The 19,137-nt window shown below is 40.2% G+C and overlaps 1 protein-coding gene across 1 annotated transcript; it reads left to right on the forward strand.

Moving 5' to 3' along the window:
- Positions 1–1,109: 1,109 nt before the first annotated feature.
- LOC100888529 (glutamate receptor 1) lies at positions 1,110–12,960 on the forward strand. The gene is made up of 11 exons (XM_003727782.3): positions 1,110–1,504; positions 3,366–3,551; positions 4,735–4,980; positions 5,837–6,015; positions 6,763–6,816; positions 7,227–7,508; positions 8,160–8,270; positions 8,615–8,752; positions 9,301–9,473; positions 9,892–9,979; positions 10,789–12,960. The coding sequence occupies exons 1-11, from the start codon at positions 1,432–1,434 to the stop codon at positions 12,061–12,063; spliced, it is 2,805 nt and encodes a 934-aa protein (XP_003727830.1). The 5' UTR covers positions 1,110–1,431; the 3' UTR covers positions 12,064–12,960.
- Positions 12,961–19,137: the final 6,177 nt, after the last annotated feature.

The following is a 19,137-nucleotide window of genomic DNA, read 5'->3' on the forward strand; positions in this document are numbered from 1 at the left end:
TCAGAACCATATCTGTCGTCACGTTTTATGAGGTCAATGTTATACATTCTCATGTTGACCGTATATGATATAACAATAATACGGTTCATTTTCTTATTGTTGACATGTTGACGAGAAGGTTCAGTTCTCGTATAGGTGACAATTGAATTTTATAGCTTTTTCTTTTCGATAATGTCACATGAAAATTGCCCCATTTAATTCCCTCATGATTCCAAATATACCTAATAAAAGTCAAAAACTTATCGTTATGAAGCGCATTTTGTTGTGTGTGATTTCCAGTAAAACTGAGTCAGTTTGCAAATATGTTGTTGATTCTAAAACCTCACACTACACAATCGCTCTTATAGGTACTACATAATCATTCTCTCCTAATTAATTTATAAGCTGTTCTTTCACAATGACAATCGCATGGCCTGCAGTAAACTTTATCCTTAAACCCCAAACAACATTTTTTGGGTTAAAGTTCATTTAAAGTAAGCTTTATTTCATCTTTTCGTTTGATTACCAGTTGACGGGTTTAATAAAGAATCGAAGAAAATTTCAATACACAAAAGTCACAGCCCAGCGCTTGGTGACGTAATGTTTTCGTCTGCGGTCTTTCGTCCTACACCATATGAATAGATTAATAATGGTGTGGATTTATTCCAATAAAATTTCCCTAGAATCCCGTCTATACGAACAGATAATGGATCATAAATCCGAAGGTTAATCATTGTAATTAGAGGTTCATGACCCACCAGAGACACGATCACAGGTTCTGGTGAAATGAATATAGTTCCGTCGGTCGCTCCGGCTGACGGCGTCTTTTATACCCCAAAATCACTATTGTTGTTGGATATGACGAGGTGAAATTCATTGTTATTATCAATATCATTCTTAAAAACATTGTCAACATTGGTTCATCTGGGTAGATATGATTAAATGATCTATTAAATCCCTTAAAATTAGAGCGCATTGCAGTGATAGGGAATCTTATATTGGGAGAAAATGTCGGAAAAGGTAGCATGGAAACATCGGTCATCTAACATGTCTGACAAAATGTTTGGAACCCGATATAGGCATGCAGACGACCGTATCGCGTCACCCACGAAATAAAGTTTCCTTTTAGGGTCTGAATTCGAGTATATTCATAACAAAAGTTTTGAATCGCCTTCGACAGGCGATCGGACCACATCCATTAAAGATGATGGAATTACAATCTGCGCATGCGCCGAAGTAAAGTTGACGGCGAATGGGAGGACGTGCTTGTAGCAGAAGTTGGAAGGCTTTTAGGGGCTTGACTTTTTAGATGATCAGAAGGAGAACTTGCTTGAAGTCAACTAAAGTGAAGTCTAGGCTGATACATATACATATTTTGGGGTTACTTGGGGTTCTGGAAAAGGGGTTATTCTTGGCGTTTTGGAAAGGAAGTAACGTCGAATTTACCCCAAAATGGATTTGCTGAAGATTTTGCTATTTTTGTCTGCTCTGCTGGGGCTGTCTTACGCGGTGACGATAAAAGTTGGTAAGCATAACAAATTTTTTTTTTTTAGTCTATGAATCTAGTTTCACTTATATTATTCATTTTGACATGAATTCAATTATTAATTATTATTCTAATTCATGTTTATAAGACTTCTCTAGGATTCTGTATTCTGTTTTAAGTTTTCATAAGTAGGAATTTACGCATACGATATTTTCCACGACAACCAGAGATCGTTATCGCAACATCACGACATCACGAGCCGGAACTACTTTCAGAGATTTTGTATTGTTACCAGAGAGAATACAATTATGATAGCACTAGCAACGTAATGATATCAATAACGCTGATACTATTCATTCATATATAGTATGCAAGCGATATGGGCGCCAATCGGAACATTTAGTACCGGAACTACTTTCGAGACTGTTTTTTTAATATTTATTTAGCAAACAATGCAAGGTGCAGCAGCAAAGATTATGCACCACACATCTCTGTATCAAAATATTATTTACAATACAAGTAATTTTTTGTTATGTGATAGAGAAGGATCAACCTGACAGTTAATCGCCCGCAGCCGGAACTATTTTCGGGAATCCAATACTCCTTTTTAAATGATAAATATAATAGGGCAATAGCGCTAGCAATATGTGATTTTAATTCATCTTGATCCTTTTGATGAAATGATAGTTTGAGTGGTAAAGATTAGGAAATTGAAAAGGAGCCTTTACAAAAAAAGGAAAGTCATAGTGCAAAATTCGCATTTTATTGTCATTAATTGTAGATAACACGGTTGGCTATTGTGAATTTAGCTGCAAATTGCTGTGATTAAATGCCTCATTGACTTAATTGTAATTATGTATTTATATGGCGTAGTATTTTTGTAAGTACATACAATGATTTTTTTTTTAATATATATTTTTGAAGACACAACAGTTGCGATTCACAATCTAATGTGATTTGTCAATTGCTGTAATGCTATAGACCTGGTTAAATCCTGATAGTACACCTGTGACTGAACATTATTAACATAATTAATCAGTGTTAATATCAAGATTATTATAATCCAGTGCCGTGTGACGTTATCCCTGAAGAAACGGTTTTAAAAAACTCCACTTTTTAAGGGGAAAGGGGGGGGGTTCAGTTCTTTCTTTTTTCTCCTCCTTGTTTATATCTTTGTTCTTGTTCCATGAGCGTTTTGAGGGACCCTTACTTAGATGCCAAATCAGCAACACTAATCACATGACACAACGGCTAACTAATTAAGAAGGGAATTAAATTAAATCATCATTTTACTTGTTAGTATACCTTGGAAATCACGGAAATAGGTCTTCGTCTTCATGTCCTCATTTGAACCAATGTAAAGATAGTGGATGACACGTTCTGTTGTTGCGTTTAAAAAGTATTGCTTTTATTTCTATACTTTGATGCTTTAATGTCACTTCAAATTTTAGAAAGTGTTCGTAAAAATGGTAGGGCACATGTTAAGAAATCTTTTGTGTTTATTTCACCTAATGACCCTTGATGCCCCTTGAGATTTTGATTTTCAAAGCCATTTCCAAATCCGTTATAACGTTTTGGGCTATGGTATGTTCCCTCCCATCAATATGGTGTAACTTATATTTTCATCTTCGTCAAAGTACGATGTAACATTTGTCTTTCTTGTAACCCACCCCCCGGCTTTTTCCCTCATTTCACCTCTCACTCTCTCTCTCTCTCTCTGCCTATCTCCTGCTGTCACCCCCCCCCTCTGTTTGTCTTTGTCTTTCTCTCTTCTCTCTCGTCTCTCTCTCTCTCTCTCTCTATCTTTCTCTCTCTCTCTCTCTTTCTCTCCCCCTCTCTCTCTCTTTCTCTCTCTCTCTCTCTCTCTCTCTCTCTCTCCCTGTCGTCGTCGACGCAACAGGTGCCATGTACGGCGAGTCGACGCACATCAACGACGTTTACAAGAACATTCTGACGGACGCCGCCCAGCACATCAACCGCGACGGCACCATTCTCCCGCAAGGCGACGAGATCGCCGCCGTCCACTTCAACAGCCCCACCGAGGAGGGCTGGGCAAGGCACTCCGTGTCGGTCGGTGTGAGGGCCGGTGAGTTCACACATCAATATCAATTAATGATCAATCTCAATCAGGTCAATCCCGTGTGGTCTAGTGGTTAGGATTCGTGGTTTTAACCCACGCGGCCCGGGTTCGATTCCCGCTACGGGAGTACCACCAATTTCTTATTGCGTTGGTGGTAGGCCAATAATGGTAGCATAGTTGTCTTTTAAGCAGTTGATCTGGGTTCGATTCCCGGCCAACGCATATGTAAATTTTTAAACCGCTTAGAGGCAATTTGCGGTATACAAATATCATATTATTGTTATTATTATTAATTACAATGATTCAATGGAACTTACATGTATACAGTTATTTTTATACCATGTCATCAATAAATGATATACGTTAAAGCAAACGTTTTATTCTTTTTGTTAATAAACAGGAGTTTCTTAAGGAGACGTGAATATCATGTGAATATCAATTAGCATCAATAAATCTAAGCAGCTTTGCACAGCATGAAACAGCATCTTTCAAATGATAATATCCTGCATTAAAAAAAATATCTGTTGAACGTTGTTAGATATTCGATTTAATGATGAGTATTTAAAGTGACTCGGTAGCATTGTTGAAGGTTGATTATAACAAAATTAAAAATTTATATGAAATGTTACTTATTATATTCCTTTAACTGTACTAACCCTCTGACATGCAAAAAATCCTGTAAAAATTCTCAAACCACAAAGGTATTTTTGGTTTTCTTTGAAAGCGTCACTGTGCGATACCCTCTAAACAGTAAATTCCCCAAACCAATTTTTGAATTTTCCCAACCGTTTTTCCCTGAAAATAAGATATAAAACAGGCTTTAAAAAAAAATCTGTCAACACTTATATGTCTGAAATGGTAAAAAGAGTCAATTCATTGCTTTGTGACGATTTTCATTGACCTAAAATGTAATTAAATTGAAATAATATGTGGGAGAATTAAGGAATCGATTAGATCAGTTTTCCCAATTGTTATCATTAATAATAGTCTTTTATTGTAAATCTAGCATTGAAGTCACTACCTTAGCACCATTTTCTCTCATCTGAACAATGTTTCCAAGTCCCTTTAATGGTAGTCCTATATATGTTATAATCTGGTGCTAAGTCATACATTTAAATGACTGTTGCCTTGGTGACGAAGATGGCTGACATTATCTTCCTCTTCTTCTTCTTTGAACCTCGCATCTCAGCATGCTCTTTCATCAACAACAAGGATGCCCACGCCCTCATCCTTCCCGACGACATCTGCCTCGATTGCCAAGGCGTCGGGTACATCATGGGCAACGCGTACTCACCGACCCTGACCACCGATCAGAGTGCGGGCTCGGGCTCCATTAAGATGTATCCCATCACCGATGAGATGATTGAGTTGGTCTCGAAGGTCATCAAGCACTACCGATGGTCTACCTTTATCATTATGTACGATGGGGATTCGGGTGAGTGCTCAAATATTTCTAATTTAAAGCCACACTGTCCTACTTAGCTACTTGCTCCCTCTATTTAGAAAACAATGCCTTATCGGTGACCATTGTTCCCCATGGTCCTTTAAAAAAAATGTTAAGTGAGAGCTGATTTGATGAGATAACCACCTGTCCAGTGACCTTGCAGAGTGGTCTTATCCCTCCTGTAAACTAGTACAGATGGGCTTTAAGTGTATCAAAATTATTTAGAGTGTTTCTATTTCATTTTCATATTATTATTGCTTGTAAAAGTTGGGAAATTTTATTTAGCATTAATGATTATTGATTTTTCATGATCTGAATCATGAATAACAACCGTCTATTACTGATTACATTGACCTTGACCTCAACCTCAATGACAGCTATCTTTATTAACGAATAGAGTTAAGAGCACCATGTCCATAACCTAATGTTGCCTTCCCATCCATCACAATCCAATAAGACAATTGAAAGCAGACCATTGGTATTCAAAAGAAATGGTTCAATAAACAATTTCTGCACATTTGTTGGTAGAACCCAAGGCCATACCATATACTATGATATAAAGTTTATTGCATTGATGTATATAGATTTTAAAAGCCCTGAAAAGGAGGTAGGTCAAATAGGATTTGTTAAGAGTTTTAAAGCCCTTTGTGAGAGTTTACTTTTCCTCGACACTTCAAACATCATGCTCCATTCGTCTTTAGAGGCTGTTACTTAACAAAAAAATATTCTGGTGCATCCCTGAAAATTCATCTGAAATATTCTCTACCGTCATGACCATGAAGAAGTAAAACGTTAAATCTTCACCCACAAAATTAATAGATGGTCTTTTTTCTCTTCTGCTAAACAGGATACGATATGGTGAATGCCCTAATGGGGATGTCCCCAGAGACTGGGTGGACCGCCACGCCCATTGCGCTGGATGGTGATGACCCCAATGCCCAGATGAAGGATATCAAGGCGAGAGCTGTGAAGAACATCGTTGTCTACATGCACATTGAAGAGAACTTGAAGAAAGTCGTCGACGCGGTAATTTGTATTCCTTGCCTTCTCACCGCAGCTTTGCCTTTCTGCTGAATCTGACCTCTCACGAACCGCAGCTATAGAGCCTAACCGCTTTGCCTTTCTGCTGATTCTGACCTCTCACCGCATCTTTAGAGCCTAACCGCTTTGCCTTTCTGCTGAATCTGACCGCGGCAGTACAAATCACGGAGTGCAGTTGATAGTTCAGTTGAATACATTACCGCTATTTTGGACAGGAAAAAAAAAAATCGTTGTTAAGGTTGATTATATTCATAGTCTCTTCTTTATTGCTTTACTACTTCTTTAGCAAACCACCGTACTGCTGTTTCTGACTGCGATGGTACAACTTGTGTCGACAGCACACATGCCGTCCTGCTATAATGATATCCCAATTTAAGGAAATCTTCAAAGAGATACATCAGCCTTTACTTTAAAGGTTCACCGCTTATTTCTACATCTTATTACCTGACCGCTTTGCCTTTAAACTGCTATATTATCTGTTCGCAGCAGTCAAATTATAGAGTGGACGACCATTGCCGATTGCCTGTAGTACCGTATGAGCTTTGGAATCACCAGTGCTGACGTAGGATCGTTTATTTCGCAACCTGCATGATTTTTAGACTGCTTTTTAAGTGATTATTATTTTACAATCTATATTAGTGATAAAAGAATTATGCAGAATTACATTTTCGTGTTATTTCCCCATAATTGTATGACAACACCTCGTTTTTTCTCTCTCCCATTTTTCACCAGGCATATGAGGAAGGGCTTCTCTTCGACACCTGGCACTGGCTGTTCGGAAATCCAGTAAGTTATGATTGAGTGCAAGCAGATACTACCTGGAAAAAAAAGAAAAAAAACATGCAATTTTTCATGTTACACCACTTTATTTGCGCCCCGAGGTTGGGATTCATGGCATTTCTTTAAAGCCCATCTGCACTAGTTTGGCCAGGAGGGATTATACCTCCCTGTATGGTCACTGACAAGTGGTTATTTAATCAAATCAGCTCTCAACTAACATAGGTAAAAGGGGATGATGGGGGACCAACGGACACCGATTAGGCATTGTTTGCTATATAGAGGGCGGAAGTAGCTATAAATAGTGCAGAGGGGCTTAAAGCGTGGATGTAAAGCATCAACACGTGTAACGCCCTGTGGAAAAATGATTAGTATACGACTATACGTAAATAACTTCAATCTCTTTTGCATAACAACAGAACGTGGCCTATCTGGGAAAGACGTTCTTGGAGACCAAGCTGCGCTACAACTCTGCCTTCCTCACTCGCTTCAAGATGGAGACGGCGAGTTCTGTCGGAGGTAGCTACTTCACTCGTCGCGCTGACGCAATCCGCAAGTGGCCGTTCCGTCAGCAAACGACGTACGACTCGCTGCTGGCGGTAGGCCATGCGTTGAAACAGTACAAGGAGCAGCACAACAACTACCCTCCATCGGGCCGATGCGGCATTACCAAGAGTCAATTGCTGTCTAGTTTTTCCAAGGTGAGCAGTTTGGGTGGTTGCGTCATTATGCAAAAGTATGGTTATTTGTTTGTCTACTAATGAGTCAAAGAATGGAAAAGGGGATTTAACATCGTCTCCCATGCAGTTTATGATTCCAGTCGATCTGTCCACCAACGCCCTTTCTGGTTGTGTCAAATGGCGGACTAAGAAGTTTTGCGTTCTCCCCTTTTTATTGTCACAACGATAAAGATATTATATGCTATAATGGCATTATGGCAAGTTGTCAAGAAATATGTATGAAGCTAAGTCGAAGAGCCATACGTACACAGAATTAAAATAACATTTCATCTCTAGATATGGGATATTATAGCTCTGTCAATACTTTGGTTCGACTGCGGATTGTTGAATATGGCAAAATAGATTATTGGCCCTATTCAAATATACTACAGTTGTATCTGAACTAAAATTGGAATTGATCCAAAGTCTCCTTTTCAAAAATTGAATGAGATTGATTCGGATCACACTATATCTTTTAACATTTCCTATCCTGTCGATAGCGTAGGCGATGATGTTGCTTTTGCTAAGTGTTCATTGTCTAATCATTAGGCAATCCGTTTGAATTCTTAAAATCATTAATATTTTACAAACATTAAACTGAAAACAAATTCCATTATTCTTGTCGATCCACAGTTTTCTTTCGAAGGCTGCAGCGGTGAAGTGGCCTTCAATGAGCACGGAGACAGAGTGAACTACACCATCAAGATCTTCGTGGGCAAGAACCAGTACCTTTCCATAAACACGGTAAGGACATTTGTATAGCGGATTTGTCTGTCAAGAATGTATATTTACCAACAAAAATCGGGATCGAAACCAAGTCGAAACGCTGGTGCCCAATTTGTTAAGCATTAATCCTCGATACACAGTCCCTCGGATAGGACTTTAAGCCGTCCTAGTGGCTGACTTATAAGTATGTTCGTGTTTTCCTAGCAGCCAGGTAAAACAAAGAAACCATCAACCCTAACCGAACCACTAAGACCTATCAGACTATTAGACAAGATTAAAATGTAATTTAATTAACGACTTCAAGGACATCGAAATATTTTGAAGATTTCATTGGTGTGAAATCGTATGTATTCTATCCACAGCTAGGCGTGTTCACACAAAACATCCACCATTGGGAGCAGAAGAATAACCAGAAATGGCCTGGCGAGCCGGGTTCTAACCTCTACATGAAGCCTTATCGTATGGCAGAGGAGAGCCACATTCACATCCTCACTATCGAGGTAATTAACTTTTTATCATGTTAAAATAAAGGGCAGATCCAGTATTCTGTTAGGTGGGAGGGGCAAATGTCCGGAAAATCCCTGACAAGCACGAACAAACACACACAAAACAACAAGAGACTTTCAACCGAACAAACAACAGTCAAAATAAGATGAAATAAAAACGCAAAACTCATTTGCTGTTATGGGGTCTTAAAGGCCCACTGCACTACTTGTAGCTACTTGCTCCCTCTATATAACAAACAATGCCTAATCGGTGACCATTGGTCCCCCATGATCCTCTTTTTCTTATGTTAACTGAGAGCTGAGTTGATGAGATATCACCTGTCCAGTGACCTTGCAGGGCAGTCTAATTCCTCCTGTAAACTACGGCAGTTAAGCTTTAAAATGGGGAGGAACATCGAGGCACAGTGCATTGTAAAAGGGGACATTAAGATTGGGTACAAGCCTAGCTCCTGATTGACCATGTATGTTTAGTATTTTCGGCAGAGCAGCGAATTTTCGCCCCCAGTTGCTTACTGACTCCATTGAATGTCTTGTTTGCATAGGAACCACCATTCATAATGCGCTACGACTACGAACAGATCCGGAATCCCCGTCGAAATCGCCGTGCTACAGGAGAAACCATCGACAACGGTCTCTACATCGGCTACGTTCCAGCACTCCTCGAAGCTATCAAACACGTGTTCGAAGACGACATGGGCTTGGACTTCAGCTACAGGTAAGTAAGAACAACTTCAACAGCGGCGTAGCCATTGATGGGTACAGGGAGGGGTTCAGGGAGGGGTTCAGGGATCGACCACTTTGGGGATTGGAGGGGGGCAACGGGGAGTTTGTTTGTTGTGAAGCATGCAATATTATACTCTTTTGGAAGTAGCCTGTGAGGAAGGGAGCGAAAGAGTGAGACATAGAAATGCGTTGTTACGTATTGAAACTTGACATTTTAATCCATTACAATGATTACAGAACTTGTAAACTGCTTCTATTATCAGAATTGGGTAAAGTTCCATCAACCCTCCCTGCCTCACTGAGACGGGGGCATTCCCCGTGTAATTCTTTCTATCTTGTCTTCCCCTTGGTCAGCCTAACATATTTGTTAAATCTCATAGATGTATATTTTGTTTGGTTTCATATTGCAGGCTTGAGCTCCTTGGAGAAGGGAATTATGGTCGTTTTGACAAGTCGACTAAAGAATGGGATGGCATGATGAGAGATCTGTTCGATGGGGTAGGTAGAATCTTTCACAAGACAACAGACTTTAGTCCTCAGGGCATTGTTTCACAAAACAGTTATGAGAACGAGTTCGCCGACATCGCATTGCAGTCTCTGCATTGCAATGGGATGTCGGTTTGTACTGAAAACGATTTGGTGAAACAACCCCCTGTCTTCTTTCTCAAATTCCTCAGGCGTACCCATCACAAGCTGTTCTTTAACGGATTGTACGTCTCCTTCCTTAACAAAAATAAGTGGAGTAAAAAAATAAATAAAAATGTTTCTTTGAATAAATGAATGCAATAATTTAACAAACTTAGTCAATGTTTGAGGCAGATACATTGCAAATTGCATTTTACTTCCATGCAATGCTTATCCTGGGATAGTATCTCTGTATCCAGCTATAACAACGCTCAATAATAGTGGAACATTTCATAATAATGCAAGATTATATTTTGCGGATCTTTAAGATGACTTTGGAGGCGCGATGGCGCAGTGGTAGAGCGGTTGTATTTTTAAAAGGTTCAACACCAGTGTTCTTTTAAAAGACTTTAGAGCCTTCGGTCCCCTGGTAACTTATTTACAAGAATACTCATGCCTTAAGAAGTCAGGTAAAATAACCTTACATTAAAATTATGAAGTTTCCTTGTTTTCATTTATTTGTTTCATCTTTTTATGTAAATAACAGTCATGACATGGTTTAACTTTGTTTACATTCAATCGTAAGGTATCAACTACAGTATAAATACAATCCAGTCCATGAGTGCCATTTTTATTTATTGAACTAACCATGTAATTCCATTCATTCATCTATGTTCATGTAGGATGCTGACATTATCGCCGCTGCTCTGACAAAGACAAACATCCGAGAGGATTACATCGATTTTACAGGCACCTGGTACAAGAGTGACGTCCAGCTCCTGGTGAAGCATCCAACTTACATTTGGGAATACCCTTTCGTACCTCTCTTCCCCTTCAACATCTATTCCTGGCTGACCAACTTTCTGGCTTTTGTCGTAGCGAGCATCCTGATGTGGGTGGTGAGTTACCTAAACCAGAACGAATTGCGTGCAAAAGCCTCCAGAGGAGAGGTCCCGAAAGAGGACGGAGAGACTTTCTCCTTCATCAACACCTTCTATTACATGTTGTCCATAATGGCATTTCAAGGATTCCCCTCCAAATCGCCACATTCGTATACGGGTAGAGTCCTCTCGGGTTTCTGGTTCGCCTACACGCTCATGATGGTATGGTTATACGTGAGTAGTCTGACGCCTTTAATGAAAGCCAGCAAGGTGCCCTACAAGATCCGCAGCCTGTTCGACCTGAACAAACAGGAGTCATTCGACTTCGGCGTGGTCCGTAAGAGCCCGACGTTCGATTTATTCCACCAGGCCACGAAGGGTGACAAGCGAATCACCTGGGACGACATCCAGACCGGCGACGAACAGAAAATCGTGCAGGACTTGATCGACGGTGTCCGCAAGGTTCGGAGGGACAATGGCGGGTATGCTCTGCTCTCCGAGAAGAAGATGCTGGAATACGAAGCTCTGCGTTGGCCTTGCGACATGCTCATCGTTGGTGGGTACGTGACCAAGATCAAGTTTCCTCTCGCCGTCCAGTCTGGATCACCTCTTCGTGATCAACTCACTTACGCCATCAAGAAAATCAAGGGGAACGGTGTCCTGGCGAACATCACCTCGCAGTCCTTCTATACACCTTACTGCGAGAAGATCTACAAGAAGCAGTGGCACAAGCAGGCTAAGAAGAAGATTACCAGCCAGGATCTAGCAGGGGTCTACTACCTGATGATGCTGGGTGGTGCAGCAACGCTCATCATCTTCACAATCGAGACCATCTTCTTCTACCTGAGAGGAGGTACCGGCTTCGTTAACAAGATCCCACCTCTTCGGAGATTCAGCAGAAGCGGTAGTGAAGGAATGGCGGCAACCTCCAGACCGCTGCGAGAAAAAGCAGTTCATCGTGACGATTATGATGATAGACCTATGCCCAGGCCTGCCGTCGGGGGCGGTGGTGGCTATGGGAGAGGAGGAGGACAGGCGAACGGCGGACAGGCGAACGGCGGACGAGACTGGATCTAGAGTTTTCCTATCCTGGTCAAGCAGACTACAACATTTCAACTTAAAGTTTGATTTCTATATCATTCACTATCTCTTTTACGTGCGTCGGGTATAATTATTGTGTGCACTCTATGGTAAAGTGTGGTAAAGTAAAAATGGCATCAAGTTTAGGAAATCAATCGTATCTTCTTTATTACTAAATAAGAGAGCTTCAGTCATGTAAGTACGTCTATCACCTTCCCAAAACCAGGTGAAAATGTTCTATGGCTTTAGAAAATTAAATTAGTAATGAGACTTTTGATCGGCTTTGCTATAATTTTATTTTCGCTAAGTTTTCGCTGTTTTTATAATCGCCAAGTTGTCTTTATATATAATTCTTTTGAACTTATTCTGGTATAAATATCGAGTGATAATCTGATTCGAGAATTTCTCAAGTGAAACAGAGTATCATCTCACCTCTCATCGGACATTGTAGTCAGTGACTGTGTCGTCTTGATTTCTATGGACAAGGTGTTTTGTCTTCTGTGGAGTTTGATAACCAGTGACAGCTTGGTCAAACGCCACAAACGCCTCAGGAGTGGAAACCAGTTTGCCAACAGTGTAGAACGGTATCGATATACTTTGGGGATTAGGATTAAAAGAATTGGGTTTAAGTTCGACAAATGATCGCGATGATCTGTCCACTTAAAGGGTTAAATGATACCCTATCGAATTAAATTTAGAAACATGAATGAAGCAGTTATAATTGCTTTTGTCAGATCGTCGGAGTATCCAGTAAGTTTTCAATGATTTATTGTATGACTGTTTGATTATAGACACTCATCAGTTACTTCTTGTGTCAATTTTCATTTTGTGTTTGTCTGTCAATGGGTGAAGGATAACTTTTAATAAAGAAACAATAAATGTTGAAATAATGAATCTGGCTTTTCATTTCCCCCGTCTACATGAATTATCCTAACGGTGAGGCCTTTATTTCCATATCAATGCAAAAAACATATGATAGACTTTTATTAAAAAAGGTTACGTCACTATCAGAAGCACAGCACTAAAATGTCGTTATATAATACTGAATCATCATGTCCTTTTACTGGTGTATTTTGGAAAGTGGGAAAAGTTTCAAGTTTACTTATTTATTTATTTCCACACATCTCAAACAATTATAATACAATAAGTGCAAAACATATAGTACAGTAAAAAAAACAAAAAAAAACACAAGTATAAATGTCACAAATTATAACATCTTAATATATATAGCCTGTATCATCATGTGATGATAGAGAAGAAACGAATATGTTCTTGTTTGTTTCAAGCTGAAGAGAGAGAGTGTGGGGACCCTTAAGAGAAGAGAAGCTTGTAATGACATAGGTACCCTTAAATAACTTACATGTATTTACAAATATACAAGAAAGTGTGACGAAAGAAAAAGAGGAGAAGGAAAGAATGAGGAAGGGAGCGAGATGATGATGATGTGCAGTTAGACAAAAGAAGATTCTGGTTGGGAAAAGACATAAATAGGAAGAAACAAATTGGAGAGGATACTAAGAGAGAAGAATAGTAAAAAAAGGGAAATAGAGAGAATCACAAATGATTACATCAACGAAAACCAATTCGGGTTATACAAGCTCCATTATATTATATGAATATCACAACAAATGCTCGAAGCAATATACAAATAGCATTTCCAACATTAACTCACTTGATGGAATATTGTAAGGAGAATGGGGTAAAGGCATTAAATGTGAATAGTTGTGAAGTACAAGTTCATGTCGGACAAAAGATGAGTTGACAGGGTGTACTAATGAGGAATATGGTAGAACATCATGATAGCCAAGGCTAAGGGTACACATACGTTGGACATAACAAGATACATAGCTTCAAGGAAGATGAAGGTTGGACGAGTACTGAAAGTTCCCACAATACCGTTAAAAAATAAAGCAAGCACGTGGGGGCAAAACCAAAAATATAAATGCAGTTTCTCTCTATCCTTGACCTTCTGTATGAATATTTCGTTGACATAGGGCTAAAGAAAGAGGTGTGTTTATTTTTTCCATCTCTCATGTCTCCAAATTCTGGAATGTGTACCCTCATATCCTACTTAAAGTTATGCGAGGAATTCAATAATATTGTATTAAACACACGCAGTGGCGTTTTCAGATCCGACAAATCTCTGAAAAGCAAACATTAAAAAAGAAATCGAATTTCACATTTCGAGGTTTCTTGGTTTTGTCCAAAAATTCATAACAAAGATATATAATGAAGGTGATTTTAATCACATTTCCAGGCTTATAAAGTTCTAAATTTTCGCTGCGACACAATTCAATTTTTGGCACATATTTTCCGTCTTGAATTCTTGTACTACGATAATAGTATATTTGTAAAGCGCTATATACAAATGAAATATTATTATTATTATTATTATTTGTCGGGGGGGTTAAGGGAACCTATCAGTGGCGTACCTGGGATACTCCGTCAGGGGGGGCAAGCGACCGAAACAAACAAAAAAGGCGATGCTAATTTTCACTTCTGGCGAGCGAGCGAGCAAAACAAAATCTTTAAGTAACGTTTGGTATATAAACTGGTATTGTTGCAAGTTGGGGGTGGGAACATTTACTTGTTAGCGACGTTAATTTATTTTTTTTGCAAACGAGTGTAAACTTGGTTCAATTGTCCCATGCAGGGCGCGGGAACAATTTTGTGTTTAGGGTGATTTTATACCCATTTTAGCTAGCGAGCGAAAATACATCTTTCTCTCGATGAATTGCTATATAAAATTTGTTTCATTGTTGCAGGTAGGGGGCGGGCACAATCGTGTTTAAGGCAATGTCAATCCCATTTTGGCGGGCAGGCAACCCCCTACATTTCTCTTTTTAATGATATTGTAGCAGGTTAGTGGTGGGCACATAATTCCACGAGCTAGCGAGCGTAGCGAGCGAAAAAAAAAAAAAATCACTTCTCTTTTATAGGGAAAATATGGTACATAAAACTTGGGTTCATTGTTCCATGTCTGGGACGTGATTATTAAAAGCGGTGTTATTTCTATTTTGGCGAGCGAGCGTAGCGAGCGAGCAAAAAAAAATCACTTCTCTTTTATAGGGAAAATATGGTATATAAAGTTGGGTTCATTGTTCCATGTCAGGGACGTGATTATTAAAAGCGGTGTTATTTCTATTTTGGCGAGCGAGCGTAGCGAGCGAGCAAAAAAAATCACTTCTCTTTTATAGGGAAAATATGGTATATAAACTTGGGTTTATTGTTCCATGTCAGGGACGTGATTATTAAAAGCGGTGTTATTTCTATTTTGGCGAGCGAGCGTAGCGAGCGAGCAAAATTTTTGTAATGATAATTGGTTCATAAATTTCAGATTTTTTTGTTGCAGGGCAGGGCTTACACAATCATGTCTAAGGTGATGTTAATTCCGTTTTGGCGAGCACGAGCACACCAAAACGTCTTTGAATAACGTTTGGTACATAATTATTAACTGGTTGTTGCAGGTTGGGGCGGGAACGTTAGCGGTGTCAATTCCATTTTGGCGAGCGAGCATATCGAGCAAGCAAAAAAAAAAAAATTCTCTTTTAATAAAAATTAATAAATAAACTTGTTTTTATTGGTGCAGGTCAGGATGGACGCAATCGCGTTTAACGCGATTCAATTTCTTTTTGGCGAGAGGGCGAAAAAACTCTCCCATTTTTAATGATATTGTTGCAGGTCAAGGGTGGGCACAATTGTTTCCAAAGCAATGTCTATTCATTTTATTCGCGAGCGAGTGTAGCGAGCGAGAAAAATGAATTAGTCTCTTTTAGTAACATTTGGTACATATATTGTGTGTTATTGTTGCCATGGTTGCAGGTTGGGGCCCGTCGGGGCAGGCACAATTGTATTCTAGGCAATACTAATCCTTTTCTTTTTTCAGGGGGACGAGCAAGTGAAAACATTTAATACAAAATAGGCTAGCAAGCAGTTCGCGCCAGCGAAGAGTTTCGAATTTGTTATATCACTTATATTTTCCCATTTTCATTTGTTTTAATTTTTCAGGGCCGTATGCGGAATATTTTTCTGGTGGGGGAGGGGGAAAGATGCGTTAAAAGTTTTCGAAGAATCTCAAAAGGAGTGAAGGGAGTTCGAGCGACCGAACTGGTCATGAGGGTACTTTTGCATTTTCAAAAGTAGAATTGAAGGATTTGGTAATTAAAGGCGTACACTACATTTTCAGGAAAAAAACTGTACGTTTTCAAAATATCTGGGGTCAACTGCCCCCCCCCCCCTTGGTGCGTACGGCCATGGTCTTTTTTTTTTTTTAAATTTCCCCATTTTTATTCCTTTCCTTTTCTTTTCCCTTTTTCTTCCTTTTCTCTTCTTCTTCCTTTTTTCTTTCCTTTTTTTCCTTTTTTCTCTTTCTTTCCTTTTTTCTTTCCTTTTTTTCTTTTTTCTCTTTCTTTCCTTTTTTCTTCCCTTTTCCTTTTTTTTTCTTTCCTTTCCTTTCTTTTCTTTTCTTTCCCCTTTTTCTTTTTTTCCCCTGGAGCCCGTCAGGGGGGCACTCTGCCCCCCCTGCCCCCCCCATAGGTACGCCACTGGAACCTATTCATCGTATCTATCTTCCTGGGTTCGCCGGTGGATCCAAGATTATCGGAATAGAGAAGGGGGTGGACGAATTCGTTGGAAAACGAGAAAGCCGGAGATCCCTGGTATGGCCTAAGGTATATCGACTGAAATTGTTGTGTTTACGATCCAAACTAGTTTCCAATACCCACACAACCTCAGCCCCCCCCCCCCCCCCCCAATCCGGTGGATCCAAGATTATCGGAATAGAGAAGGGGGTGGACGAATTCGTTGGAAAACGAGAAAGCCGAAGATCCCTGGTATGGCCTAAAACGTATATCGACTGAAATTGTTGTGTTTACAATCCAAACTAGTTTCCAATATCCACCCAACCTCAGCCCCCCCCCCCCCCCAAATTCGGTGGATCCAAGATTATCGGAATAAAGAAGGGGGTGGACGAATTCGTTGGAAAACGAGAAAGCCGAAGATCCCTGGTATGGCCTGACGTATATCGACTGAAATTGTTGTGTTAACAATCCAAACTAGTTTCCAATATCCACACAACCTCACCCACCCCCCCCCCCATCAATTTCTACCTTGAGAACGTATGGATATGCCCCTCGGCAAACCTAACACCACATGAATGAACAAAAACATCAACACTGCTCGATGCTCGCTATATGCTCTTTGACCTTGCGTAGAAGTTCATATGACGCACTTGGAATAGGAGACCCCCCCCCCCCCCCCTCCATGAAACCTTTCGTATGGTGGTGGTGGTGGTTATTTTACCTGACTGCTAAGAAAGCATAAATGCTTGTAAGCACATATGATGATAATTAGAGGAACATCCTAGGGGGGCTTAATTCTAGAAAACTAACCCCATTCATAAGTTATCATTTTCCACTCGCGGAGATTAGTCGAAGTGGTGGGAATGGAGTGGTGAGGCAAGTAGGCCCAAAGGATCGGGATAGGTTTAATAACATCATGGAGTTAGTAACTCCATGATAACATATAGCTCTTACAGTATTTAGGAAGTGAATTTGATGCAAAAAGTAGGTGCATGTATGGAGTGTGTGGTTATTACAAAGGTGGATAATATATTTGACTTAACGGGTGTACGTGCCCCTTGAACCTGAAACGATGCCATTTCCCCCTGCCCCGTCTCTCTCTCTCTCTCTCTCTCTCTCTCTCTCTCTCTCTCTCTTTCAAGCCCCTCTTTCTCTCCCTCTCTTACCTCGATCGCTTACTCTCAGTTGCCCTTCCTCATCTCTTGTCTCTCTTCTTGTTTTTCCCTCATAATATTGTTCCTTTTTGTATTCGATCGTCTTATCCCTCCCCCATCTCCCCTCCCTCTCCTCATCCATACATGCCCACAGGTCTCTCCATCTGCCCTCTCATCCCCCCTTGAATAGCATGATGATGGATGTTAATCCCTAGAGCACGTGAAGCGCATAATGGTGACTACTATACCCTTACTAAAAAAAAATGGGTCAAAACAATTCCAAAAAATCTGTTCACATATTATATCGTGGCCATTCATTCGTGAATCCTACGTATCCTACGTTTAAAAGTGTAAGTGTTGCACCAATAACAAACATTTGTGTTAGTGTGTAAGATTTGTGACGACTGTGGACCCTACCACCACAAAGGTACAACTTTCGACTTCTCGACAACCGTCCGACCGTAACCCAAGCATATATATGTGTTAACTCTAACCATATAGAAAATTGCAATGATGCATGGTAGGTTCTGCAGCACTACACTGTATACAGCCAAAACGTTTCGAAAGGGTAAAAAAGAGATGCAGCGGGGGAGAAGGAGGAGGGGGAGGGTGGTCGGTTGGTGTTTTTCTTGGTGTCTAAATGCGTACGCGTCTATGCGATCGAGAAAAAAAAAGTGAAGAAGGGATTAGAGACAGAAAGAGATGAGATACATTGGGGCAAGAGTCATGAAACCACCCACGGGAGCAGGAAAGAGAAAGAACGACGCACATAGGTCGGAGATTGATCGAAACTCGAAAAACATGATGAGTGATGAGAATGTATATGCCATGTTCAACCAAGGAGTTCCTTGGTTCAACGAAGACCGAAATTACTCGAAGACAGAGATAGAAAGAAAGAAAGCGTATGACTGTTCGAAAGTGGAGGTGAGGTGCGTATTTTAACTAGGGCACGTTCGAAGATCGAAAATGGGCATCATCCCTCCCGACCTTGGCCTCAATGGAAGAAAATGTTTGGAACACACCTCTTCCAAAACATCGCGCACACACACCCACACTCCTTCCCCACACACAAACTCACACACTCACGCGCGCGCGCATCCTTTACCGGAGCAGACGACGATACTCTCGGGAACGAAACCATTTTCTCACTAAACCTCCGTCCGAAAATCCCGCCAAAAGTCCATCATCTCTCCTGCTCCATAACTTTCGACGTCTCCATAACACATCAAGCCAGCCAACTGTCGGGTAAGTGCCAATACTTCAATTTATCACTTTTCTAACAACCATTCGATTCGATTTGATTCTGTAATTCTTTGTAAAGGCATACTTCTCGTTCG

The sequence above is a fragment of the Strongylocentrotus purpuratus genome, unplaced genomic scaffold (assembly GCF_000002235.5).
Source record: "Strongylocentrotus purpuratus isolate Spur 01 unplaced genomic scaffold, Spur_5.0 spur5_scaffold_9, whole genome shotgun sequence".
Lineage (NCBI taxonomy): Eukaryota > Metazoa > Echinodermata > Echinoidea > Camarodonta > Strongylocentrotidae > Strongylocentrotus > Strongylocentrotus purpuratus.

Coding starts and splice junctions, on each gene's coding strand:
- LOC100888529 (XM_003727782.3), top strand. CDS start 1,432: ATGGATTTGCTGAAGATTTTGCTATTTTTGTCTGCTCTGCTGGGGCTG. Junction 1,505..3,365: donor CGCGGTGACGATAAAAGTTG/GTAAGCATAACA, acceptor TCGACGCAACAG/GTGCCATGTACGGCGAGTCG. Junction 9,980..10,788: donor TGAGAGATCTGTTCGATGGG/GTAGGTAGAATC, acceptor ATGTTCATGTAG/GATGCTGACATTATCGCCGC.